At 40.2% G+C, this 27,403-nt stretch overlaps 1 protein-coding gene across 1 annotated transcript in view; it reads left to right on the top strand.

Moving 5' to 3' along the window:
• Positions 1 to 27,403, top strand: part of LOC120427905 (acetylcholine receptor subunit alpha-like) — an 87,011-nt gene that overhangs the window by 34,752 nt on the left and 24,856 nt on the right. The window contains exons 2-3 of the mRNA XM_039592845.2: positions 946 to 1,085; positions 1,155 to 1,490. Of these exons, the coding sequence (XP_039448779.1) occupies positions 946 to 1,085; positions 1,155 to 1,490 (476 nt within the window). The remainder of the gene's footprint in view (positions 1 to 945; positions 1,086 to 1,154; positions 1,491 to 27,403) is intronic.

The following is a 27,403-nucleotide window of genomic DNA, read 5'->3' as shown; positions in this document are numbered from 1 at the left end:
ACGAAAATTAAAAATTGCTGAGATTACTCACTTTTTTGAAAAATTAGACAATCTTGTCGTTTAAATTCATTAGTTTGGAAGTAAGGATGAAAATCAAAGCCGATGCAAGTCGCCCGTTTCTGGAATCTTGATCGTTCCTGTCTATGAAGACTCTTCATTGAAAGCCTTTCTGGCGCGATTGGCCGCATACTTAACAATACATAAGTTATTTATGAATACATAGACTAAAAAAAGCATCATCGCTGTGTTTAGTAAAAAACAGTGATTAAAAACTAATTAAAGCCAACCATTGGCTTTTTTGGAATCCTGGTCATAAACAACCACAAAACGTGTTTTTGGATCAAAGCCATGGTATGTTGCACGCTATACCCTGACGAAATGTTCAAAAACCCTAAAATTACAAAGTTTTGTAACAATAATGTATTGTTTTTTTACCTCCCGAAAGTTTTTATCGCTCGCCGCTGTTGCATGCAGTGTACCCATGGTGAAAAATGTCATTCCACGCGCCAAGGCGGCGCTTTCCAAGGAAGCGAAACCCTGGGCAAAAATGTTGTCGAAAGAAGCCCTAAATTTAATTCCACCTTAATTGTGTCCCCGGTAATGTAGCTGCTGGTCGGTCGGTGGGCCAAGTGGGAACAGTTTTCCCAAGAAACTTGAAATTTATCGTCCACGAAAACTTCGGAGGAAGCAGCATAACTTTTTGCTATCTCTTTCCGCTAGGAATATTTGAAAGAATGCTGGTCATTGCGGCGCGCAGACCGAAGAAGAGTCAAAGTTTTTCACCATCAGCACCACCACTGTGCGCTGACCAGTGTTGCCAAAAGTCTCAAGGCATCAAGCTGAACTTCGTTTTGAGATTTGGCAAATCTAATTTAGGACGAAACTTGTCCCTCGAACTCATGGTTCTTTTCCATTCTTTTTCTCTTTCTCTCTCTCTACTTGCAGTATGCGCGGGAAATCCTGATGCAAAACGTCTCTACGATGATCTTCTCAGCAACTACAACAAACTAGTTAGGCCTGTTGTGAATGTCACAGACGCATTGACCGTAAAAATAAAGCTCAAACTGTCCCAACTAATTGATGTGGTACGTTTCGTCACGATTCGCCCCAAGATGTGTGTGCAATGCAAAAACATTTCTAAATTTATTCCACAGAATTTGAAAAACCAAATTATGACCACCAACCTATGGGTAGAGCAGACGTGGTATGACTACAAACTCAAGTGGGAGCCAAAAGAGTACGGTGGCGTGGAAATGCTGCACGTTCCCTCCGATCACATCTGGCGGCCGGACATTGTGCTGTACAACAACGCAGATGGAAACTTCGAGGTGACACTGGCCACGAAGGCCACCCTCAACTATACGGGCCGCGTCGAGTGGCGGCCACCGGCCATCTACAAGAGTTCCTGCGAGATCGACGTGGAGTACTTTCCCTTCGATGAGCAAACGTGTGTGATGAAGTTCGGCAGCTGGACGTACGATGGCTTCCAGGTTAGTAGGAGTAAAGAGCAATTTTTGCAATATTATGAATTCTGTTTACCGTAGAGAGTTTCAAGTGCGTGCCTTTTTACCAACATTTCTACAGGATAACAACGTTCATTCAAAAGTCATTCCAAACATTCAAAATGCAGACAAAATGTGTAAACATCCAAAATTAAAATTGAATGTTTACACATTTTGTCTGAAAATACAAAGCGATTGTAATTTGTATGAAAATTATTATGGGGAAACTCACATTTTTGTCTTAATTTCATGTTTTATTATTTTATGAAACTAATATCCTAGAAGAATAGTCTATGATGTCCCAAACAACTCCCCGAAGGCAATAAAGCTCACTAAACAAAAGCTATAGAACAATAAATAGTAGAGTTTTGAAATATTCGGTAAAAACGTGTTTCTTGCCGACACTGCACAGTAAAAAATTGGGTAAATTTGGAAGGTGTAATTTTGGAAGGTTGAATATTACCTCTTTTATGATGTAATTTTACCTCAATTTAAACTGAAAAAGCGACATTACAACAGAAATGTTGTAAAATTACACATTTACAATTCAATTCAATTCGGTTTTATTTGTGAATAATCCAAGTTACAATGAGTTAATTCAGGTAAATAACAGAGTTTTGGTGTTCCTTTCAGCTGTGTTTTACATCGTAATTCAATCGAAAAATTATTACTTATAACTATGGAATTGACAAGAGTAAGAAAAAGTTTTCAAAAAACTTACAGAAAGTGCAATGGGGAAAAGATAGAAAAAGAGAAAGCTTATAACTAGATCACAGACAAAAATAATCAATTATAGATGTGCTTGATCATCAGCTCCCCGAGGGCCAGAAATTGCTCCGCCTTGTTACGGCAGCTCCGAAACCGCGTCATCATCTCCCCCGCGAGAGCAAAGAACTCCGGCAGGGTAAAGAGATCTTCCCCGGTGACTCCTTGCTGGGCCGCATCATCGCTACCGGCAGCGACCACGCTTGCAAACGACCGCACCCATCCAGGAGGGATCGCTGGGTTGTTCGCTGGAACCGTACGCTGCCCAACTGCAGGAACGGCTGCGCTCGTACTTCGCTGAGGAGGGTGGGACGCTGCTGCTTTCTTCTTCCTCTTTTCCTGCTCCTCGAGGTGGGCCTTGCGCGCGACGCATCCGCGGTAATTGCCGGTATGGTTGCCGTCACAGTTCGCGCACTTTACGCGCGGCTTGGTTTGTTCTGCCTTGTCTCCCAAGTCCGCCTTTCGTGGCAGTGCGCACGCCTCCGAGAGGTGTGACTCACCGCACTTCACGCAGCGGGGCCGGAGGTTGCAGTTCCGCGAGCTGTGGCCGAATTTCTGGCAACGGTGGCATTGCGCTACGTCCGTCGGGTTCTTGGTGTAAAACCGCCAGTTTACCCAAAACCCTTCCAACGTTTTAGTCCGCCGCAGATCTTGGATCTTGACGGTGCCGCGGTCGAAGTACAACAGGTACAATGTATGATTACGGCTTTCGCGAGAGCACTTTTATCTCCCGTGGCTTTATTCCGGCGTTCGAGAGGTGTCGCTTCAGGTCGGCGATCGGACGTTCTTGGTAACCCTGCAAGACGACCTTAACAGGGGGCTTCTCTGGGTCATATGTGTAGAAGTTGAAGTTGCTACGCTTCAGTTCTTCAAGCACCAGGTCGAAATCTTGTCTGTTCAGTGTGATCACTTGCACTGCCGACTTACCGATTTCAGACAATATCCGAGGCCTTCCAGCAACTCGTCAACATCGTCCGCCAACGTGTCCAAAACAAAAATTGGAGGTGGTCTTCGTTCCGTTGGAGAATTGTTCTTTTTTGACGTCGGCAATTTTTTCTGTGCACGACCATCATCGTCCGTCGTCGTCGTCGGTAGTGCTGCTACCGTCGGTGTTGTTGTTGTTTTCTTCGTCGTCGCTCAGCATCTGGAACTCGTTCCTGATGGGGATGTTGGCGGATGTTGATGTGCCACTGGTTGTGGCACCGAAAGTACCTGAACGGGTTCGCACTGGTGATCTTGGAACATATCCGGGATGTAGTAACTTTTTATCGATTCCATCTGCGCTGACGCTCCCCTGCGCGATAGCGGCCGACACGGCGTTGGTTTGTTTACTTTTTTGCACACGGCCGGTAGACGAACTTCGCGGGTTTTTCGAGGCCGCCACGGCCGGCCTTTGGCATGCTGGATAAGCAAACTTGCGGGTAATCACAAACAAATTCGGCGAAAAATTTCTAAAAAACGTTGGAGCACTGAGCACTTGACTGCTGCTTGCTCTCGTGCGTACACGGAGGGTCGAATTATACATTTTCAGAGGTAAAATTACACATTTTTTTCTGACATAAAAGATGTACCCCTTTCCAGATGTAATATTGCAATGTTTTTTTTCTGTGTGCCAGAGTGAAGTGTTGTGATTTGAGGTTAGGGAAACACGCGTTAGACTTCTGTTACACCACTTTATTTAAACCGACTTAGGACGTCTGTTCCGGACGACGATCGGAAGACGAAAGGGAACGACAATTGGACATTTGTGTGCACCTAGACTGATGCCATAATTTACAAAATAATGCTACCTATCTAATTGAGGCTGGAAATACTTTTATATCATCCGAGGGACACTACATCTCTCCCTCCCTTAACCTTTGACTACTTACAATTGACCGACTTTGAGGTTATAATAGATTTATAGGTTATTCCTGACTTTGCTGACTAGCGACTACAAAACTGACGACTTTGGCCTTGACGACTTTTTACACGTGACTTTGTTAGGTTAGGATTTTTTAAACAAACTACTGACTAGCGACGACATAACCTTACCTTCAATTCACTTTGGCTTTCTGACTTGGCCGACTTATTAAACGAAACCGATTCCATTTGACGACTTTATACCACCGGACGACATCGGTTACTTTAGAATCTAGTTTCTTGACTGTTTTACTGACGACTGCTCTGACTACAAACGACTACTTACTGACCATAGACATCCACGTGATCTTCCGCAAACTTCTCGGTTTGGCTACTAATTGCCCTGACGCGTTCAAGGATGTGACACAGATCAACACGGAAACGACGATCGAATTCAGCTTTCTCGGGAAGCGGCTCCTACTCCTTCCGGCACAAAAACGATTCTGGAAACGTTCGCTTCTACCAAGAACCCATGCTGCTGATTCAGGATTCTGCATTTTGAGATCCATGACTGGGTACTGCACACTCGACTTGTCTTTGAGGTTACGCATATGATCACGTGTCCAACAAAGTTAACCGGCTTTCTTGACTTATTTCACTACATTTAACTCACCAGACACTTCTTTTATCCTCGTCGCCAACTGAAGTGTTGTGATTTGAGGTTAGGGAAACACGCGTTAGACTTCTGTTACACCACTTTATTTAAGACCGACTTAGGACGTCTGTTCCGGACGACGATCGGAAGACGAAAGGGAACGACAATTGAACATTTGTGTGCACCTAGACTGATGCCATAATTTACAAAATAATGCTACCTATCTAATTGAGGCTGGAAATACTTTTATATCATCCGAGGGACACTACACAGAGCAACAACGTAGTATAGAAAACAACATTTTTTTTCTTGGAATTTGGTTCAACAAAACGAAACAGAACATTTCCTTAAAACGATTTTAATTAGGATGCATCATAAATGTAAGATAACACAATTCTTTGTCAGGTGTACGTGGTTGCTTCACGGCGTGTTTTCTAGAACAAACATTTCAAGAAAAAATAGTCATCATTACTGTCAAATGTGTCTTATAGGAAATTTCCTCAGCTTTCCAATGCTTCTAAGAGCGAAATGTTTCATCGGGAAATTTCTGAGATATCTATTTTTTAAGTTTTTAGTTTTAAATTCCTGTTTTCGTCTCTTTTGTGTCGCTCTTTGTGTGCATGAGGTGATTGGGCATAATAATTGAATAATGCCATCAGAAGTGCGGTGCTTCGGTGGACGCGCAGTCCTGTTTTTTCGTGATAATTTTCGTCTCTTTTGTGTCGCTCTTTGTGTGCATGGGGTGATTGGGCATAATAATTGAATAATGCCATCAGAAGTGCGGTGCTTCGGTGGACGCGCAGTCCTGTTTTTTTGTGATAATTTTCGTCTCTTTTGTGTCGCTCTTTGTGTGCATGGGGTGATTGGGCATAATAATTGAATAATGCCATCAGAAGTGCGGTGCTTCGGTGGACGCGCAGTCCTGTTTTTTCGTGATAATTTTCGTCTCTTTTGTGTCGCTCTTTGTGTGCATGAGGTGATTGGGCATAATAATTGAATAATGCCATCAGAAGTGCGGTGCTTCGGTGGACGCGCAGTCCTGTTTTTTTGTGATAATTTTCGTCTCTTTTATGTCGCTCTTTGTGTGCATGAGGTGATTGGGCATAATAATTGAATAATGCCATCAGAATTGCGGTGCTTCGGTGGACGCGCAGTCCTGTTTTTTCGTGATAATTGGAGCCTAACATTTCAAAAGGGCACAAAACTTTTGTAAACAATAGTGTATCCCTTTCACTCAAATGACAGTTTGCATAAGGTGTGAGAGGGATACACTCTTGTTTACAAAAGTTTTGTGCCCTAATGAAATGGCAAGCACGAATTTTCGTCTCTTTTGTGTCGCTCTTTGTGTGCATGGGTTGATTGGGCATAATAATTGAATAATGCCATCAGAAGTGCGGTGCTTCGGTGGACGCGCAGTCCTGTTTTTTTTTTTGTGATAATTTTCGTCTCTTTTGTGTGCATGGGGTGATTGGGCATAATAATTGAATAATGCCATCAGAAGTGCGGTGTTTCGGTGGACGCGCAGTCCTGTTTTTTGTGATAATTTTCGTCTCTTTTGTGTCGCTCTTTGTGTGCATGGGGTGATTGGGCATAATAATTGAATAATGCCATCAGAAGTGCGGTGCTTCGGTGGACGCGCAGTCCTGTTTTTTGTGATAATTTTCGTCTCTTTTGTGTCGCTCTTTGTGTGCATGGGGTGATTGGGCATAATAATTGAATAATGCCATCAGAAGTGCGGTGCTTCGGTGGACGCGCAGTCCTGTTTTTTCGTGATAATTTTCGTCTCTTTTGTGTCGCTCTTTGTGTGCATGAGGTGATTGGGCATAATAATTGAATAATGCCATCAGAATTGCGGTGCTTCGGTGGACGCGCAGTCCTGTTTTTTCGTGATAATTTTCGTCTCTTTTGTGTCGCTGTTCGAGTGCATGGGGTGATTGGGCATAATAATTGAATAATGCCATCAGAAGTGCGGTGCTTCGGTGGACGCGCAGACCTGTTTTTTCGTGATAATTGGAGCCTAACATTTCAAAAGGGCACAAAACTTTTGTAAACAATAGTGTATCCCTTTCACTCAAATGACAGTTTGCATAAGGTGTGAGAGGGATACACTCTTGTTTACAAAAGTTTTGTGCCCTAATGAAATGGCAAGCACGAATTTTCGTCTCTTTTGTGTCGCTCTTTGTGTGCATGGGTTGATTGGGCATAATAATTGAATAATGCCATCAGAAGTGCGGTGCTTCGGTGGACGCGCAGTCCTGTTTTTTTTGTGATAATTTTCGTCTCTTTTGTGTGCATGGGGTGATTGGGCATAATAATTGAATAATGCCATCAGAAGTGCGGTGTTTCGGTGGACGCGCAGTCCTGTTTTTTGTGATAATTTTCGTCTCTTTTGTGTCGCTCTTTGTGTGCATGGGGTGATTGGGCATAATAATTGAATAATGCCATCAAAAGTGCAGTGCTTCTTGGGACGCGCAGTTCTGTTTTTTCGTGATAATTTTCGTCTCTTTTGTGTTGCTATTTGTGTGCATGGGGTGATTGGTTTTATGTGAGTAGGTTTTATGTGATTAGGTTTTATTTTTTATGTTATTTTCTTTCTCTCCATTTCCTCAGTTTGATTTGCGATGCCTTTCCGTCGGGTCGTGTTTTTTTTCGCGTTCGTCGTCGGTGTGTTTTTTGTTTTTTTTCGCGTGCGTGTATGTGTGTAAAAGTGCGGCTGGTTCTGGTTGTCATCGATGACAATTGAGCCAGTCTTATTTGCGATGCCTTTCGGTCGGGTCGCAGGGTTTTTTCGCGTTCGTCGTCGGTGTGCAATAACAACAAAACCTTATCATACCATTTCAGCTCGATAAACATCGTAACTCGTCGTTCGCTTCGTTAATCAGTACCCCACTAAACATGAATCATGTAAAACTCGTAAAAACATCTCAATAAAAAAGTCAGACTGTTAAATTCTTCATCATTTAATTACAAATAATTTTGGTTCTATCTTTCCACAGCCGGCTGTCTAAGATAAATCCATTTCAATTAAAAGTTAACAGCCGATAAACGGGAAATGACTCATCCGCAGCATCCGATTGCTTGCCTTGAGATTAAAACATAATACCTTTCAACAAACACTATGATTTTGGGTCGCATCATCATCTTCTATGGTGAATCCTGACCAAACACCCTATCCTACTAACAAATTTTCAGGTTCCTGGCGCTTGTGGGGTGTAAGCACAGAGTAAATCAGCTGCCCTAGTAGCAACCTGCGCTAACTAACATTCCCGTCCCTTAAAATCGAGATCTACAAACTGACATGGCGGGCGCCGTTGGTGGCCAATGACTGTTACCTATTCGCAACTGATCTAGCTTTAGCAATCATGGTGTTTTATCTTTTCAGCGCATTCATACATGCTGTTGATAAGGGAAACACCACTAGATCGTCGAAGCATATAATCAGTAGTGCTGAAAGGATATTACGGTTCTGTTCAGCAACGGAGGGGCAACCATGGGTGATCTCTCATGCTCATGCTCATGCTCATGCTCAGTTTTTAGTTTTAAATTCCTGTATTTTTTATTGTGAACTTTGTAATAACTGTTCTGGAAACTTGTCAAATGATGTTTTTCATGTGTCATTTACTCATCAAAGTGTGCAAAATAAGGCAAGAAACAACTTTGGAGAAGATTGCAAATCGTTAAATATTCTTAAAGTTAAGTTTAGCCGAGTTTTTGAATATATGAGATTTATTTAGAAATAAAAATCAAAAAACCGTATACATTTTTTTTACAATAATTAAAAGATAAAAAAAAAATTTGTTTGCGAACATCACGTTTATGCTCGAATTAAGCTTGAATTAAGCTGATAAAACCGATTTTTTGTTGCAAGTTTGAGATTAGTTAGGATATTACTAGATTTTTATGAAAAAAAAAACATATTTCCTTAACCAAACATTAATCAATTGCATGGATATAAAACATGTTGTATACTCGAAATTGAACTATAAATTACTGTGGTGAGCTTCAGGAGAAAAACTTTTCATGAGTATGAAATGATTTTTATAATTTTTATTTTGTATGAAATGATCAAGGAATCAGCAATATAATAGAAGTCTTATCTTATCTTTTTAAAACGTTTTTAAAATACTTTGATTTTTGTTTAAATAGTTTGGAATGGAAGCCTCTGTTTGATTATTCCTGTTAAATACTATTTTATTTTTGTTTAAACCAAAAAATGTATGTGGCAGTGTTTTCAACATTTAGAGTTTAAACGCACAAATTTTACTCCTACATTTAAATGCATTTTCATCAGTAAAACTTTTTTTTCATTATTTCATACACATGAGAATATGACTTTTGAACCTTGCAACAGTAATTGGTAGTACATTTTCGATTTCAAATCATCTTTTGGATCCATGTTCCCGGTTCATGTATGCTTTAAGAAGTTTCATATTTATTCATGAAAATCCATTAATAAACTTAACAATCTCAAACCTGCAAAAAATCGATTGTATCAGCTCAATAAGAGCAGACACGTGATATTTGTAAACTAAAATTGTGTCATTATCTTTTAATTCTTCTTAATAATATTTTTAAGAAGTTTTTATGATTTTCATTTTTGAATAAATCCCATATATTCACAAACTCGGTTTAACTTAATTTAAAAAAATGTTTAGCGATTTGCAACCTTCTCCAAAGTTGTTTCTTGCTTATTTTGCACACTTTTATGAGTAAATGACACATAAAAAACATAATTTGAGAAGTTTCCAGAATAGTTATTATAAAGTTTACAATAAATAATAAAGGAATTTAGAACAAAAAACTTAAAAAATAGATATCTCAGAAATTTCCCGATGAAACATTTCGCTCTTAGAAGCATTGGAAAGCTGAGAAAATTTGTTATAAGACACATTTGACAGTAGCGATGACTATTTTTTCTCCTTAAGGTTGCCCAGAAAACACGCCGTGGCTTAGGCAGTGTTCTAAATTCGAAAATGTTCACAGTGGAAATTTTCGAATTTAGAACACTGCCTTTTTTCACTGATTATTTCAAAACACAACACAAAAACTCTGTTTCTCTTTTTTAGAAGAACTTTGGAAACATACTGTCTATACCTACACAGAAAAAAAACATGTCAAAGGGGTACATCTCTAAAGTCAGAAAAATTGTATAATTTTTCTAATGCTGATCATATCCTGAAAATAGAATTATTTTCCCGTCGAATGTAACTGCACAGAAAAAATGATGGTAATATTGTAGAGGTGGGTAAAAAAAGAGCGAGCCGCTCTAAGAGCCGGTTCACTAAAAAGAGCGAACGAACCATAGCTCTCAAAAAAGAACCACGGTTCTTTTTTGAACTCTGTCTTTTGAATTTCGAACTAATTGTAGCATAAAATTTGTTTTTAGAATTAACAATGCAATTCCAAATTGAAAAATAATTGTTGATAAAAAATAATCCCAATATAGCATTGCTGCCAAACACCACTTAATAGTTTTCATACTCATTTTCAGTTTTCTTCTTTTCTTCCAAATGTAAATGATGCATTGTACAACTGATTGTTTATTAAAGTATTATCCGAAAAAAAATTTGAACATTTAAAATTGCTTAGCTTGTCAAATATTACCTAAAATCTACTAAAAAGCTGAGAGATTTTGGAAAAAAAATGTCTTGCCCAATTAAACTTCAGCGTTTATAGACTTTATCGATTAAATCAAAATGCAGAAAAAGAGTTCACAGAATATTTTTCCCTAATAAAATGGCAGCACTAGTTAAATTTTAGCAAAAATAAACGCAATTGTGAAATTGATAGCCATTCCATTATTTCAACGTTGAGGTTCGAGAAGAAATCTTGACATAGAGACATTCTTGGTTTTAGATATTTTTCAAGTGATTTATTAAAGTCCAATTGCAATGTAAACTAACTTTGAAAACCACACCATTCTTAAAAATAACCTTTATATCAAAATTTTGAAAATGAGCGAATGAGCCGTTCAAAAGAGCGGTTCTTTTTCATGAGCGAGCGAAAATGAGCGGCTTCTAAAAAAGAGCGATTTTGCCCACCTCTATTGTATGTATTTGAACTCCCGTCTGGTCAGGACTTGGCCATGACCACAGTATATTTCAACTGATACGGTTCGGTTAGTAACCACCATATATCTCAAGAACCTTTGAAGCGAAATACCTTTCTATGGCTAACGATTTCTTCTGAAATTGTACAGACATAATAGATCGGTAATGCAGATGACTCGGGCCAGGCAATCCACGACTCCCTCGTCCAGTTCATAAGTACTTGGGATGGCCCTGGGCTTTCGGCACTAAGGATGAATTCAGTTTTAGAGGGAGTTCGAATCCCACCCGATTCTTAAAGGTTTTTTGTTCATATTCAAAGTTCAATTCCTGATTCCAAATTTCAAGGGAACCGACCGGGATTTGATCCCTGAACCTTCTGCTATCGAGGCAGAAGCCGCAACCATTAAGCCAAGGAGCCGGTTAATAAAATGATGGTAATATTCATCAGGAAATGGTGACAGATTTTATGGCAACAGAACGATTAATTTTACTCCAGAAAATGATGAATTTTCATCAGTTTTTAAACATTTTTATGTAATATTACTCAAAAAAAGAAGTATAATATCCAACCAACCAAATTTTCAACATTCCAAAATGCATTTTTTTTTTGCTGTGTAACTGTAATATAAAAATAGCTACACCCGTTAAAAAATTGTGCATAGCAATAAGATTGTGCTGTGGACGGAAAAATTGACCCATCAGAACCACGCTTATAACTATTGATGAGTCTAGATTTGGATGAAAACCTTTTTTTTTAAGATCATAATTAAACTGTCTAACATTCCTCTTCCTCTAATAAAAAATGAAATCACAGCAAAATTCCACCCTACGAAGCATTCAGTTGTGTGTGTGAAAAAATGTGCCTCACCAGAGACAATAATCCTTCATCTTTGCTCGAGGATTTCCATGACGAGCCACTGAAAAAAGAGAACAATAATATTGCTGGTAATCCATATATACATAAAAATATAACGCATCGGTAGATGTTAATCCGGTGCTGCAATCGGCTCTGCAACAACAAGCAATAGACTAGCTAACGAGAGAGGCAAACCAGTTGGTAAATGATCCTGGTGACGATGGGAACGCCGGTGACCACCGGGTGATCCAGTCCGGGGAGGGAGCATGAAGAATAGACAGACACACACACGCACCCGAACTCATATGAATAATATATTTTGATGGTCAGCAGTCTTTTACGGACCCGCAGAATGATGGTTGATGTAACCTCCTGCTAAAAGCTCCCTTTTATTTTCATTTGCGGATGAATATATGTATCTGTGACTGTATTTTTTGTTTCTGCGAGCTTTGTTCTTTTCCGATTTCCACTGCCATCCGGTCCCCTAACCTATCATCAATTCAACGCTACGGTCGTTTTCGTTTAGGGTTATGGCGTCCGCCGATCGAGACAGAAACCAACGGGGGCAGTAAAATTATGCCCAAGAAAAAGGTACCCCCCATGAAGGAGGAAAAGCAGACGGGAAACTCCATCACCATTTCGGACGGAATATTATTGCTGGGAAGAACAACAATGCTGAGATTTCGGAAATAGGGAAACAAGAAGATATTAAAATAATCACTGGAAATCGCTCAATTATTGTCCAAGTCCCTCTGCATCCGCTTCGGATGGAAGATTTCCGAGAATCTCTTTCGAGAAAACAGGAAATCTATACACGGAAAGGGGATGCATCGCCAAATCAGCAGAAGGATTTTCCTGGTTTGGTTACACTGAACCAGCGAAATTTTTCGCTGAAACCAGCGGCTGAGCAAATTCAAATCCAGCAACTTGGTTCTGCTGGTTTGTTTTCGCTAATTAGGCCGATGCAAATATTTAAAAAAAAGTTTTTGTCCCTCGGCTCTGGCCGAGGTTCAAGGGGGGGGGGGGCAAAAAAATAAAAAAAATATAAAAATTTAAATAACAAGCCATAATCTTCACATTTAAATGAAAAAAGTGTTTTAAAATGCATTTTACACTAGTTCAGTTGTTTTGCAATCATTAGTTTTCAAAAAATCTAAGATCTGACAAAAACAAAAATTGTATCGAAAAAAAAGATTTTGCACCGAAAATTTTCAAAAAATCTTAAGATTTTGTAATAAACCCAAACATGCTAAAAATGATTTTAAACACAGGAGAATGTGTTTTAATTTCATTTCAGCTGGTTGCCCTTGAATTTTCATTGAAATTTTGAAGTTTATTGTAAAAATATTTTTTTTGTCCCCTGATTTTTCAGGCCAATTTTGAAGGGGGGGGGAGGGGGGTTGACAAAAACTTTTAAAAAAATATTTATACCAGCCTTACTGGCAAAAAATGTGAAAAAATCTACTGTAAGGTTTAGCTGCCGAAATGTCAGGTGTCATTCTCATCTCAGAGATGATGGGGACCTAACAAGCTAAAAAAAAGGGTAAAATTTGTGTAGTAAAGTGGTAGAGTGCAGTGAAATCGACCACTCAATTGAAATTTACAAACAGAATTATGTTTTGAAAACGTGTCCAACAAACTTTCACTAAAATCGACTCCCCTCCCATTATCATTTACACACAAGATCCTCTGTAATTACTCTTAGCATAAAGTAAAATGTAATTACAAAAGCCGACTCGGTCCTAACCAGGGCACAGTACCAAAAAGGACCTAATAAAATTAATTTCACGGAAAAAAAACTTTACTAATTGAGAAACATTATTATAACTTGTAAAACCATCCAACTCTCCAAATCTATAAAACGAAAAACGCAGGCCCAATGTAAACAACCGCTTAACTAGCGGAGTTTCTCCCAAAACCAGCATAACAATCTTCTGCTTTATTTTGACACGAGCTACTGCTACTATCCGGCGCCGTCGCTTCGTGCCGTACTCAAACACTTAGGAGCCCAGGGCGGTGAAGACCTTGTAATTAAAAGGAAGACACTAGTGGTTGGTACTAGCAATGGTGGCCGACAGCTATAAAGTCAACTTTATTTACTGCCGTCGGAAAAAAAACAGACGTCAGCGAAACAAAACGCTGATCCAGTGCCAAAACCTGCCTGACCTGCGAAAACATGGTAAAATTGATGTTAGAAAAATGACAAATTTTACCTCTAATAATGTGTAAATTTACATTTGGCAGACGCTAGGAAAAGATATCCCAAAAAAATTTCAATCCGGCGATAGTTATATCCAGCTGACTAAGTCCGCGTCCTAACCCGCAAGGCCAACCCGCCGCTTTGAAGCCTGGATGATCAATGTACTACAGTCATCCCACATATTCGGAACACCCACAAACTCGGAACACTTTTGTGATAGTTTGTCAATAGCATGCCAAATGCAGTTAAGACCTTCATTTGGGCATTCTCTTGTTATTTCACTAGTAAAAGTAGTAATTTTTAGACAAAAAACTTCATTTCATGACTATTTTATCCGGAGCAGCAAAACACTGCTACCAAATCGCCTGTTCCATAATTGTGGAATGTTATTGTGCCTCTCACAATTGTTGAACACCTGAATTTAACTGATATTTTCATAAAAAAAAAGTTATCAGACCATGTATAAAACATCACTAAGCTTGAGTTTCATTGATTTTTGTGTGTAAAGTCATTATTTTTTTACAAATATGTACTCCTGGAAAGATTCAAAGTTTGTTTACATCCGTAAGAAAAAGGTGTTCCAAATTTGTGGTTTTTATTGGTCAATGTTTTTCTTCAAAAAAATATATAAAACGTAAAAAAATACAGCCAGTCTATTCATCAATCGAAAGATCCCAAGAAAAGCTTCCATATGAAGGTAAAAGCAAATCGTTATGTTCAACGTTTAATTTTCTATGATTTTTTGACCACCGGCCGATCTGTAAACCGTTCCGAATATGTGGGATGACTGCATGGCTTTCTACCTAAGGTACTCGCGATTGAGTGTGTAGTAGTGCGGTTGTCAAAATCGTTATCTCTGACTCTCTCACTCCACTGACACTGACATTGTTTATGTTTTGGTTTTCCTGGCACGGTCCATTGTTCGTTTGTTATTGTTTTGGTTTTAGTGGCACGGAGTCATGCACTCACACTAATGCAAAGCAAGATCGCGAGTACCTATGATATACAGCCTTGGGATGACTGTATGTGTTCCGTACATTGTACACTGTATTAACTGCATATACGGTACATACAGATACGTAGAGGTACATCGGCTTTGATCGATCAGTTTTCACGGCGGCGAGTTGGTCGTGCGGGTCAGGGCGCGGACTTAGTAAGCTAGATAAAACTAACACCGGTTTGATATTATTTTGGGAATACAGATATTTTGACAAAGAACTTTGTCCTAATGTTTCTATACGTGGTGTCAATCCAAAATTTTCGCGAAGCGAAAACGTTACGTGACGAATTCCCCTCTCGGCAAATTTCCCCTCTTTTTGGTGCACGCTGGTTGGATGAACGAACGTTTCCCAATCAGTCGATCGAGAGACGTGAGATTGATGTATCTAAAATCTCCCCCACTCCACCTCATAATTTTCGGATCGTCGACGAGCCAACAAAACTCGGCTCGGTCGGTCCCGAAAATTCATTCTATTGCTGGACGACGACGAGGACACATCAGAAGCAGATGGCCTGGTGGCCCGGTAGCAGACGGCCTGGAGGTACGGGAGCAGATGGCTTGGAGGCAAGGACCAGCTAAGACATGCCGGTCGCGTGAGTCGATCATTGGAACTGGCCACCACCTGGAGTGGCCGGAGGCCCCGCGGATGTTCCGATGGGGGGACATTTTCCGGACCGTAAGAGTTGTGGCAATATGGGTATCAAACTTTATGGTTTTTGATACCGGACATGAAATTTGACATTTTGGCAGTAGTGGCCACAATCCGGAGTGGCCGGAGGCCCCGCGGATGTTCCGATGGGGGGACATTTGCGGAACCATAAGAGTTGGGGCAATATGGGTATCAAACTTTATGGTTTTTGATACTGGATATGAAATTTGACATTTTGGCAGTAGTGGCCACAATCCGGAGTGGCCGGAGGCCCCGCGGATGTTCCGATGGGGGGACATTTGCGGAACCATAAGAGTTGTGGCAATATGGGTATCAAACTTTATGGTTTTTGATACCGGACATGAAATTTGACATTTTGGCAGTAGTGGTCACAATCCGGAGTGGCCGGAGGCCCCGCGGATGTTCCGATGGGGGGACATTTGCCGGACCGTAAGAGTTGGGGCAATATGGGTATCAAACTTTATGGTTTTTGATACTGGGCATGAAATTTTACATTTCGGCAATAGTGGCCACAATCCGGAGTGGCCGGAGGCCCCGCGGATGTTCCGATGGGGGGACATTTGCCGGACCGTAAGAGTTGGGGCAATATGAGTATCAAACTTAATGGTTTTTGATACCGGACATGAAATTTGACATTTCGGCAGTAGTGACCACAATCCGGAGTGGCCGGAGGCCCCGGGGATGTTCCGATAAGGGGACATTTGCGGAACCATAAGAGTTGGGGCAATATGGGTATCAAACTTTAGGGATTTTGATACTGGACATGAAATTTGACATTTTGGCAGTAGTGGCCACAGCCTGGAGTGTCCGGAGGCTCCGGGGATGTTCCGATGGGGGGACATTTGCCGGACCGTAAGAGTTGGGGCAATATGGGTATCAAACCTTATGGTTTTTGATACCGGCCATGAAATTTGACATTTTGGCAGTAGTGGCCACAATCCGGAGTGTCCGGAGGCCCCGAAGATGTTCCGATGGGGGGACATTTTGTGGACCGTAAGAGTTGGGGCAATATGGGTATCAAACTTTATGGTTTTTGATACCGGACATTAAATTTGACATTTTGGCAATAGTGGCCACAATCCGGAGTGGCCGGAGACCCCGCGGATGTTCCGATGGGGGGACATTTGCCGAACCGTAAGAGTTGGGGGAATATGGGTATCAAACTTTAAGGATTTTGATACTGGACATGAAATTTGACATTTCGGCAGTAGTGGCCACAATCCGGAGTGGCCGGAGCCCCCGCGGATGTTCCGATGGGGGGACATTTGCTGGACCGTAAGAGTTGGGGCAATATGGGTATCAAACCTAATGGTTTTTGATACCGGACATGAAATTTGACATTTTGGCAGTAGTGGCCGCAATCCGAAGTGGCCGGAGGCCCCGGGGATGTTCCGATGAGGGGACATTTGCCGGACCGTAAGAGTTGGGGCAATATGGGTATCAAACTTAATGATTTTTGATACTGGACATAAAAAGTTGCATTTGGCCATTATCTGAAATTAAGCAGTTAAAATATGCTAATGCTAAGCAGTTAAAATATATTGCTTATTAGGCAGGAAGTAATAAATAGACTACTGCAATGTACATTTTTTTGTGCCACTGTGAAAATCTGTTTCTGGAAATTTAGAATAACTATCTCGTAATCATTAAGAGCCCTGTAAAGGGTAGTTTTTAATGTCTGCTGTTCAAATTTCCTTTACTGCCGCCGATTGCTTGCAACAGCCTTGCACAAACATTCCCGCATCTTGGTAACTTTCGAGTGGTGAAGGAAAGTAAATTGATTTCAGCTCCACTTGCAATTTCCGTCCCCTTAGTTCGATAGGACGGTTATTATAAGGGGGGAATTTGGACCGGACATTCTAATCGAAAATTTCAACAATCATCTTGCAAAGTTCTTTGTCATACTGGTCATGTGTAACATAACCACCTGCACCTTTTTTTCCTAGCTTCTGCCAAATGTAAATTTACACAATAATAACTCAAATAATGTTCTCCTGTAATTAGTTATTAAGCAATGATCAACGTAGTCTACGTTTGTTTGACGAATAAATAAATAAAAAATAAATAAACAATATTAGAGTTGAAATTCAAGCTTTTTTCTGACATAAAAGATAAGAGGTAGATTGTCTTCCAAAACCAGCACAAAAATCTCCTGGTTGATTTTGGAATCCGTTAGCTCCTTCCAAACCAGTAAAACTAGTCGATGGTTTTAGCGAATGCTGTCACTAAACCAGCGAATGTTTTTTACTAAACCAGTAAATGTTTTCACTGGTTCGATGAAATTTTACTGAATTCCAAACCAGCGAAAAAAATTGTGATTCCAGGTATTTTTTCGCTAGTTTTAGCTATCTTTATCGCGTTTTGGCGATTGATCCCCTTTCCGTGAAGTGCGCTGTCTTCCGCTTATACAGATGGTTCAACATAATTCGATTTCTTTCGGTAGCATCCGCGTGCCCCGGACCCACCCAAGAATCCATTTGGTACTGAGACAGTAAATGGAGACGGAATCCATCACGTTCACGTTCGGGCAGAGAAATAGGAGAACCTGGAATGCTGGGAGAGCTGGTTGTGTGCTCGGAGTTGGAGAATCGTGCCAAAAAGTGCTTGGCGAAAAATAAAACGCCCCGTAATAAAGTGATGAATTTTGGCATAATACCAGAATTAGCAATAACGTATGGTCATCAATTTATATAAATTGCACCGACCGAACACAATGGATCTCTCTCCGGTCCAATTTAGCCAGGACAGGTCGCCGATGAACTTGGGTACGATTTCAAGGTCGTGATAGTACGCGTTTCGTCTCGAAATCAGTGCGTAATAAAGTTTTGCTATTGAGCTTCAAGCTCTAGCGAGGCACCAAATTTAAAAACATGGAATGGATCCGAGCAGCTGTTGGTTCTACTGCTATGTTTTAACACGCAATTTTCATAATATTCTGTTCAAGATGCTACCTATTCCAGTGTTTTTTTTTATATTCTCCTACCTCTTACCCATACACAGTTTTTGTTGCATGGAAGGTTTACGAGCAGATATCTTTCGATAATTCGTCGTTCGTGTTTTGAGAGTGTCCTGTAATCTTGACTCTACTTCCGTGTATACCCATCTATTTATCTCGTGTCCTACCTCAAGGCGCTATAACAAATCCTTTGTCAAGTCACGTTATCAATCAGATTGCAGTACTTTTATCCATTTAGACTATTGGAACCATTTGCTATAGCCCATAGAGTTAAACCGCGCCCAGATTTGCGTTACTTTTGAATAAATTTATCAAACACAGAAAAAAAAAAACAATTCCCGTAATCGTGAATTAAGTTCACGAATGTGAGATCCACGAAGGAATTTATTGCATTTGCACCATAAACGTGAATATATTCCTTCGTGGTTCTCATAATCGTGAACTGACTTCATGGTTTCAAGAATTGATTTTTTTCTGTGTATGCGGCCCAAAGTGAACCCATGCGATGTGTACCGATAATGAAGATGGCCGACCGTCATAACGTGCTCTTCGTCACAATACCATCGTGGGTCACTTCTACTCCAACGAAGTGTCCAAGCAGCGGAGCTGCCTCGATGATTTTACCCCGGGGGATGGCAACCCTATTCCGACCAAAGCAAACTGACAACAGTCGACATTATCCGGTTGTCAAATGAGAGCCCACAACAAAAGCACTAGCTGCCCAATGGTAGCCCATAACAAATCATTGTTTGGGTTTTAGATTTTCAAATTTTCCGCAATTTAAACGATAAATTCCTAAAAAAAAAACACGTGAATTGTGTTGCTGATGGCAAATTCTATCATATTCTGGCAGATTCCATTCCAATATTGGCTGAAAATTCATATCGAAAAAAGTGATTTTTCTGTTTAACTTTTAACAATGGAGCACTTCCATTCGAGCGGTTTTTGCTTTTTTCTACAATGTATTTCTTATGGAGCGAACTGTCAAAAACTGCTCGACTGCGGGTGCTCCATTGGCATCAACGTTGCTATGAGATCAACAAAAGATTTTTTTTTTTTTCACTTGGCTCCGACAGCTCCGAGAGAGTAGACGTGTGTGACGTGCGTGCTAAAGGCATCGTGCCTCGAGTTGTTTGACGGATGGAGGTGGAAGAGACCTCCGTGACGGATGATTTCCAACTCATCCCCGGAAATCGGAAGCGGAAGAAGACCCCTGAGATCACCGGAGCTGTCGTCGGAGAAGGAAAAGTGGAACAAAATGTGCTCAATAACAACAAGTTCAGCCCGCTAGCGGAAAACGAAAACAACAACAATGCAAGACAGGCAGGAGGAAGAGACACCCCGGCGGTTTCACCACCCGGCCAGTCGGTAGGTAAACAAAAACAACCACCGTTGGTGGTGAAGAGCACCACGGATTTTTACAAGCTCGTGGCAATAGTGGAAAGTTGTGAATTTGGTTTCAACCCGATTTACAAACTAACCCGATTTGGAACCAAGGTGACCTGCTTCTCTGTCAAAGATTTTGATAAGTTGCAGGAGCTTCTCCAGAGGAAGAAAGTGGAATTCTACACCCACGGCCGAAGAAGCGGATGAGGTCAAGTACCTGCTGAAGAGGGATCTCAAGCTGGACGCGCTGGAGGTGCATGTCATCAAGCGGAAGGAAAAGTCCACCGTGGACGAAACTCCTTACATTGTGGTCTTTCCCAAGGGATACACCAATCTGAAGAAGCTCTCTGCAATGAAAGTTGTGGCAAGCACTATCATCCGCTGGGAGGCCTACCGGAACAAGCGGCCGAACGTGACCCAGTGCAGGAACTGCTTGCAGCTGGGTCATGGAACCAGGAACTGTCACCTCAAGGGGAGGTGCAACAACTGTGGGGGTCCCCACAAGACGAACGAGTGCAAAGTCCAAGAAGCAGAGTCGAAGCGGTGCGCCAACTGCTCTGGAGCTCACGAAGCCACGGACCGCAGCTGCCCCAAGCGTGCGGACTTCATCCAGAGGCGCCAGCAGGCGTCGAAACCGAAACCGCCGGCAAGAAAGGCGGAGAAGCAGAGTCCATCAGTTCTGGCGTTCACGCCGGCGGAGTTCCCTCCGCTGCCGGGCGCAGTTCCGGACGGAAAATCGAAGTATCCCCCTCGACCCGCAGGAAGAAGCCAAGGAAGCAGTGGCTCCCGAGACGGTGGATCCACGAAGGATGAAGCCGGGGAGGTGCTCTACAGTTCAGCTGAGCTGTGGGGCATTTTCTCCGAGTACATCGGCAGGTTCAAGACCTACAAGACCCGCTTGGACTAAGTAACCCTCGTCAGTTACATGATCTCCAAGTATGGAGTTTAAGGAGTTGTTTTTTTTTTGTTATATATTAGTTATTTAACGATCTTCGGTCCCAACCTGGTCACAGCACCTAAAAGGACATAATAAAAATAAGTTATAAACAAAAAAGATTTTTTTTCATAACATTATTTTTATTATGCCCTTTTCGGTACTGGGGCCTGGTTAGGACCGAGTCGGCTTTTGTAATTACATTGTTCTTAAAGCTAAGAGTAATTACAGAAGATCTTGTGTGTAAATGTTAGTGGGAGGGAAGCCGATCACCCGCGTCCTACTCGGGGTTAGTAGGGGACTATGTAGGGATTTTGTTTGGATTTGCTAGCCTTTGTTGTTATCCTCAGCCGCACTCAATGTCCAGCTGCTGGTGCGCGATCTTGCTCTGCTTCCGGTGCAAACCAGGAACAACGGCGAGTTATACTAATAAAAAACTAACTGAAGAAAACTAACTGCAGAGAAACTAAATGGATATTATGGAATCTGAGGGGAACTGATAGATAGGAAAGAGAACATCAAGGTCTAGTTGAGATAACGCTTCTCGCATTGGGATTTCTGGTGGTCTTCCACGGGCCCTGAGGGTATCTTTCAACTTAATTCTGGGAACGTGATCTGGACACGTCCATACGAGATAGTCGATGTCCTGATAACCCTGCCCACAGTCGCACAAGTTCATATCACTGCACTACATATTCTCGAAATATTTTATGTTCAATGGGATAACTATTTGGATAACTTGGAAAGTCAATAGATGTATAAATCTGGTTTCTTCTTTTTCAATTTCTACGAAATCGTGTAGAAACGCACCCGCAAAAGTTACGCGGTACTAGGGACGTAACATCGTGCTTCGATTTATTTTGCAAGTCTTCTAAACTGCAGAAGAGGAACAGGATTGATATCACAATAGTGAAATTTTCAAATTGTGTTGTATTGTGCTATCTCAGATGGGTCCATTCATTCTAGGTCGATTATACCATTGGGACCATCCATAAACCATTTGGACACATTTTTGGAAATCTCAAACCCCCTCCCCCCTAAGGTGTCCACGAGGCTTATGGTATGGTATTATGTATTTTAAGTCTCACTCAAACAACCCTCCATTTTCTAACGTCGATATCTCAGCAGCTAATGGTCCGATTTACAATGTTAAAATATGCAACATTCGTAAAATTCGTGATCTTTTCGAAAACAATATTTTCAAAAAAAATACATCAAGACAAACATTTCAAAAGGGCCAAACGTTCAATATCACGCTTTTTTGAAATGTTAGTCTTGAGAAAACATCAATTCTCCTGTTTTTAAACAATTGCATGACAATATCTCATCAACTAAAGGTCGTATCAACAAGGTTCAAAAAAGCAAAATATAGGGAATTTTCTCAGCCTTTCAAAAAAAATTTTTTTTCGGAGGTGGCCAAACATGTACACTTATTTTAAAAAATAAAAAACTGCGACTATTTTCAAAAAAGTTACCTGAAAAATAAACGAAAAAAAGTTTCGAAAAATCGAAGAGGGGTCGGGGCAACTGCTATGTGAGTTTGCGGAGAATTACCCATATGGACAAACTAATGATGCAAAATGGCTTCTTTGGTCATAGCGAAGGCACCCAAAAAGTTTCAGCCGGAAAAAATACAAAAAAAAAAACGAATAACCGAAATCTGAGAGAATTGCTCTCAGATGAATCCGGATCAAAATCGGATAAGGATCAACTTTGGAGAACTTTGCAAATCAATATTAAAATAAAATTATTTTCTTTATTATTTTTTTATGGTTTTTATTGGGCAACAATCATTCACACAAGATTCCTCAAAGAACGCTATCCTTTGATTTACCCTTGAAATACCGTTCCAATTTCTTCCAAACACTGCACTAGCCAGTGCAATGACACATGCAACCAAAATCTGCAGTCATGAAGCAATCGGCGATAATTGATCGTTTAATCGAAAGCTGATTTATGTTGATTTAATTATCTTGCATTACTGGCAAGTGACGTAAATTGTTATTTTTCATCGTTACTCATCCGATACACCCACACCGTTTCATTTCAACAAATCATCCACGACCGCAATCCAAACAGCGAATAATTGAACAGGGACTGAAATGTGAGGATGAAAGCGCGGTAGAAAATTTTATCACCGTAAAATATTAATCCACGCTCTGGCACTTTTTTTTATTTGTCACTGCAAATCTGACCGACACCGGCTTTGAGCGGCAAAAATGGAGAAAAAGTTGCAATTTTATGTACAATTTAAACGAATATAAATAACTCTTTCCAATACATAAAACAACACACTCTCATATCCAGTCAAACAATGTGTGACGATCAACGAGCCGTGCAGAACAAAACTGCCTCACTTTTTTCAGTGCGAAAAACTGACGCGTCGCGGTGGTCCCACGCACGTGGCTGCACAGCAAAATGATCACAATGTGCGTGCACCACGTGTGTGGTGTGTGTTGTGGAGGAAAATAAAACAATAACGCAGATTTATTCACTGTTTGTACAAATAGTGCTTGAAGTACAAATTGAATACTTTCAGCTTTTTGCTCCGTTGTTGGGCTACAATTGAGCAATTCTCTACCAAAACCGGAAATGGATTTTTTTCTATTTTTTGATTTGGCTCAAACTTTGTGGGGGCCTTTCCTATGACCAAATATGCTATTTTGTGTCATTTGTTCACCCATACAAGTCTCCATACAATTTTGGCAGCTATCCATACAAAAATGGTATGTAAATATTCAAACAGCTGTAACTTTTGAGTGAATTTTCTGATCAATTTGGTGTCTTCGGCAAAGTTGTAGGTATTGTTGAGGACTTTTGAGAATAAAATAGGTACACGGAAAAAAAATTGCAGATTTTTTTATCAACTTTTTTTTCACTAAAACTCAATTTCCCAAAATATGTATTTTTGGATTTTCGAGATTTTTTGATATGTTTTAGGGGACAAAAATCCGCAACTTTTGAGCCATAGAGAAACATGGTCAAAAAATCTGCCGCTGAGTTATGAATTTTTGAAAAAATAGTGATTTTTGGAAAAAATTGAAGTTTTATGCAAAAACAAGTTTGACATTACTTTTTAATGCAAAATTGAATTTGCAATCGAAAAGTATTTTACAGATTTTTTGATAAAGGGCTCCGTTTTCAAGATATAGCCACCGAAAGTTTGATTTTAGCGAAATATTTGCAGTTTTTCAATTTTTAAAAATCGTGACCATGAGTGACCATTTCTAAAAATATTTTTTTTTAAAAGTTCAGAAAATTTGCTTTAAAATTGTCTAAGAGACATTGAAGATTGGACCTCGGGTTGCTGAGATAGAGCCGCTTTAAGAACAAGAAACACGCGGATGCGGATTTTTTTCCCTTAAAACATATCAAAAAATCTCGAAAATCAAAACAATACGTATTTTGGGAAATTGAGTTTTAGTGAAAAAAAAGTTGATAAAAAAATCTGCAAATTTTGTTTTCCGTGTACCTATTTTTTTCTCAAAAGTCCTCAACAATACCTACAACTTTGCCGAAGGCACCAAATTGATCAGAAAATTCACTCAAAAGTTACAGCTATTTGAATATTTACATATCATTTTTGTATGGACAGCTGCCAAAATTGTATGGAGACTTGTATGGGTGAACAAAAGACACAAAATAGCATATTTGGTCATAGGGAAGGCCCCCACAAAGTTTGAGCCAAAACAAAAAATACAAAAAAAAATGCCATACATTCAATAACATAAATTTTTAACCAATTACCATGTAGAAATTGTAGACGTTGAGCAAAGAATATCATGCAATCAATTTTAATTTTGTAAATAAGTTCTATATAATATAATTGAAAAAAAAATCATAAAACTATTGTTAATTAGCTGTCATTTGAGAAGATTTTACTGATTTAAATTCTTTAAAAGCAAGTAAAGTTGCACTGGTGAAAGACATGTGTTTACTTATTAGTTGTATTATAGTTTTTTTTTGTGTTTCATTTGACCCAATGTCATCGCCTTGAAGGGATGAGGTTGAGTCAATTTTCAAACGATTGGCATTTGAGGCTGGTTTTACAAACTTCATACAATTTTGGGAAAACGTTGGTCAACTATTCAAGAACATTTCATCGTAAAAAGTTCTGTGATATCATTTAAATTGTTATTTTTACTTAGAATTTAAAAGAGAGTTATCGATATTTGACCCATTGTCACCCCAACTCATGGTATGTTTTTGTCTTAGGCTGCTCGTATGAGCAATTTGTAAGTTAAAAAAGTATTTTTTTTCACAACCCATGAAGAGCATCGGGACGCATTTACAATGCGTAGCTGTTGGTGGTAAATTTTTAGAGATTTGCTCATACAAAAATGGGGACCAAGTCTCCCAACTCCCTCTAACCATTTTCAGTGAAAAAAAAGCATCAAGAACTTGTTTGCGTGTTTCGAAGCAAAAACAAAATTGAATATTTAAAGAACAGCTTTAAACAAAATCAGAAGAACACTTTACCACAAGGCATAAGTCGAACGGCAAAATCAACTGATTTTGTAAATCCAATACCATCACTTGCAATCCAAATGCAATTTACTTTTGATCTGAATTTGCAGAAGTCCATCGCACCACAATCGAATTACATTAGCAAAAACGCTGAGCCATAACCAGAGCAGATCAGCAGCAGCACAATAATGGTGCAAGTTTCAATTGACCCAGAATATTGCTGGCCGTAAATTATCCCAAACGGTGCATTGCTCAATTTGGTGCGAGCTTATTAACGCCCTAGTTAAGGCCCGGCGGCAACACAGTTGCTAATCTGATATAAATTCCGACCAAAACACACACAAAAACACCCAATCTCTTTCGCCGGTGACCGTTGGCCATTTGGAAGGCGGGGGCGGGCAGGCCTTCATTATCGCACGAACCACAATAAAAACCAATGTACAGGAAATAATTATTTATCTTGGCTCATCCTTTTTTTGCTGGGATTTGCTGCCGGGCAATTTGGCCAACCCCCTGCCTGCACTGCACTGTGTAGATGCTCCCCGCGGCGGTTACGGTTCGTGGGCGGATACCATTACCACCCGGCCACTCCTCCCTCCAGGAGCCCATTCAGCTGCGAAAAATCTGGCCAACCGAGTGTCCCACGCCACGCGTCGGCGACCAGCGAATAAATGGAATGATTTTATGACATTCTTTCCTAATTGCTGGCCAGCTTTTCGCTTGTGTTTTTTGTTCTTCTTTTCCTTCTTTAATATTCCCTTCTTAGGGTCATAAGAACAGCAGCGGTATGGTCTGATCCGTCGAGTTCATCGCAAAATTTATGACTCACGGTGGCACAGGTCCCCTGTCCACGTAACGTTCTGGTTATCGCCAGGGCAAACAGAAGCTTCCATTTCATTAAGCCTTTCCACTTATTATGCGTCGTGGTTAACTATAAAATCGTGTTTATATAGTTATAATGAAGTTATCTTGGTAACATAAAAATATGCTGCGTTTTACGGGTCGTTAAACATTGCACAATAATTAGTCATTAAAAAGCACAACTAATGTAAAATAAGGAAACATTTTTCCGTGTTTTCAAATTTTAATTCATAAAAATCCCCGTCTTTTTTTGTGTTTCTAGTACTTACAAAGATCCCAGGAGCTGCCTGAAAATTTGAGCTCAAGTAGTTTGAGTTGGTTTTGAACCTGCGTGACCAATTATTACATACAGTCCAGACTCGATTGCCCGAAGGTCTCGGAAAATTTTCACTTCGGATAATCGAATCAATGTTTTTTTCGCTGTCCTATTTTTAATTCCAAGATGGCGGCCAATATGGCGGTGACGAAATATTGAAAAATGCATTTTATTATTTATTAGGCAGTCAACTATTTAAATTTGACTAAAATGGGATCGCAGAACTCGAATTTGATGTTTTTTTGTATTAATATTAAAAACAAGGAAAAGAAGAAGAAAATGTTCGTGATTCGATTATCCGAAGTCCCACACAAACCTTCGGATAATCGATTCTGGACTGTATAGGTCATCAGGGGTGACATTGATTCATACTAAAAAGCTGAGCAGGCACAATGTCACCCTGATAACGGTACATTTAGTATGTAGACTATGTCCGAATCCATCATCCGGCCTATCGTTGAATAGCTAATTGAAAGACTTTCCAAACAAGTCAAAAACATTGAAAAAAACTGGCAACCCTGTCTCAAGTTATAATCACATAAGGCATTAGGGTGTAATATCAAAATCGATTTTCCAGCACAGCACTTTTTCAGTTCCTTTTGGGGTCCTAAACAACTCCCCAAAGTTTGGGACCGATTGGTTTAGTCCTCACTTTGCGCAAAGCAATTCAATTTTCCATATAAATTTGTATGGGGAAAACCATTTTTTTGGATTTTGATAATTAACAATTCGACGTTTCAAGCTATATCAAAACCGGACTCATATTTGGATGCCCTGGAAGGTGCTCTACAACTTTGCCGAAGAGAGTATGGTGCTAACTTGCTCCTGAAAGAAGATATAGCGTCCTCAAAACTCGTCAGAAACGTGATTTTCGAGCAAAAAACGCGTTTTAGACGAGTTTTGAACACGCTGTATATCTTTTTAGGGGCAAGCTAGCACCATA

This window comes from Culex pipiens, chromosome 1 (assembly GCF_016801865.2).
Source record: "Culex pipiens pallens isolate TS chromosome 1, TS_CPP_V2, whole genome shotgun sequence".
NCBI classification, from domain to species: Eukaryota; Metazoa; Arthropoda; class Insecta; order Diptera; family Culicidae; genus Culex; species Culex pipiens.
The sequence above is the reverse complement of the archived record's forward strand: the minus strand, read 5'-3'. Positions and strand labels throughout refer to the sequence as shown.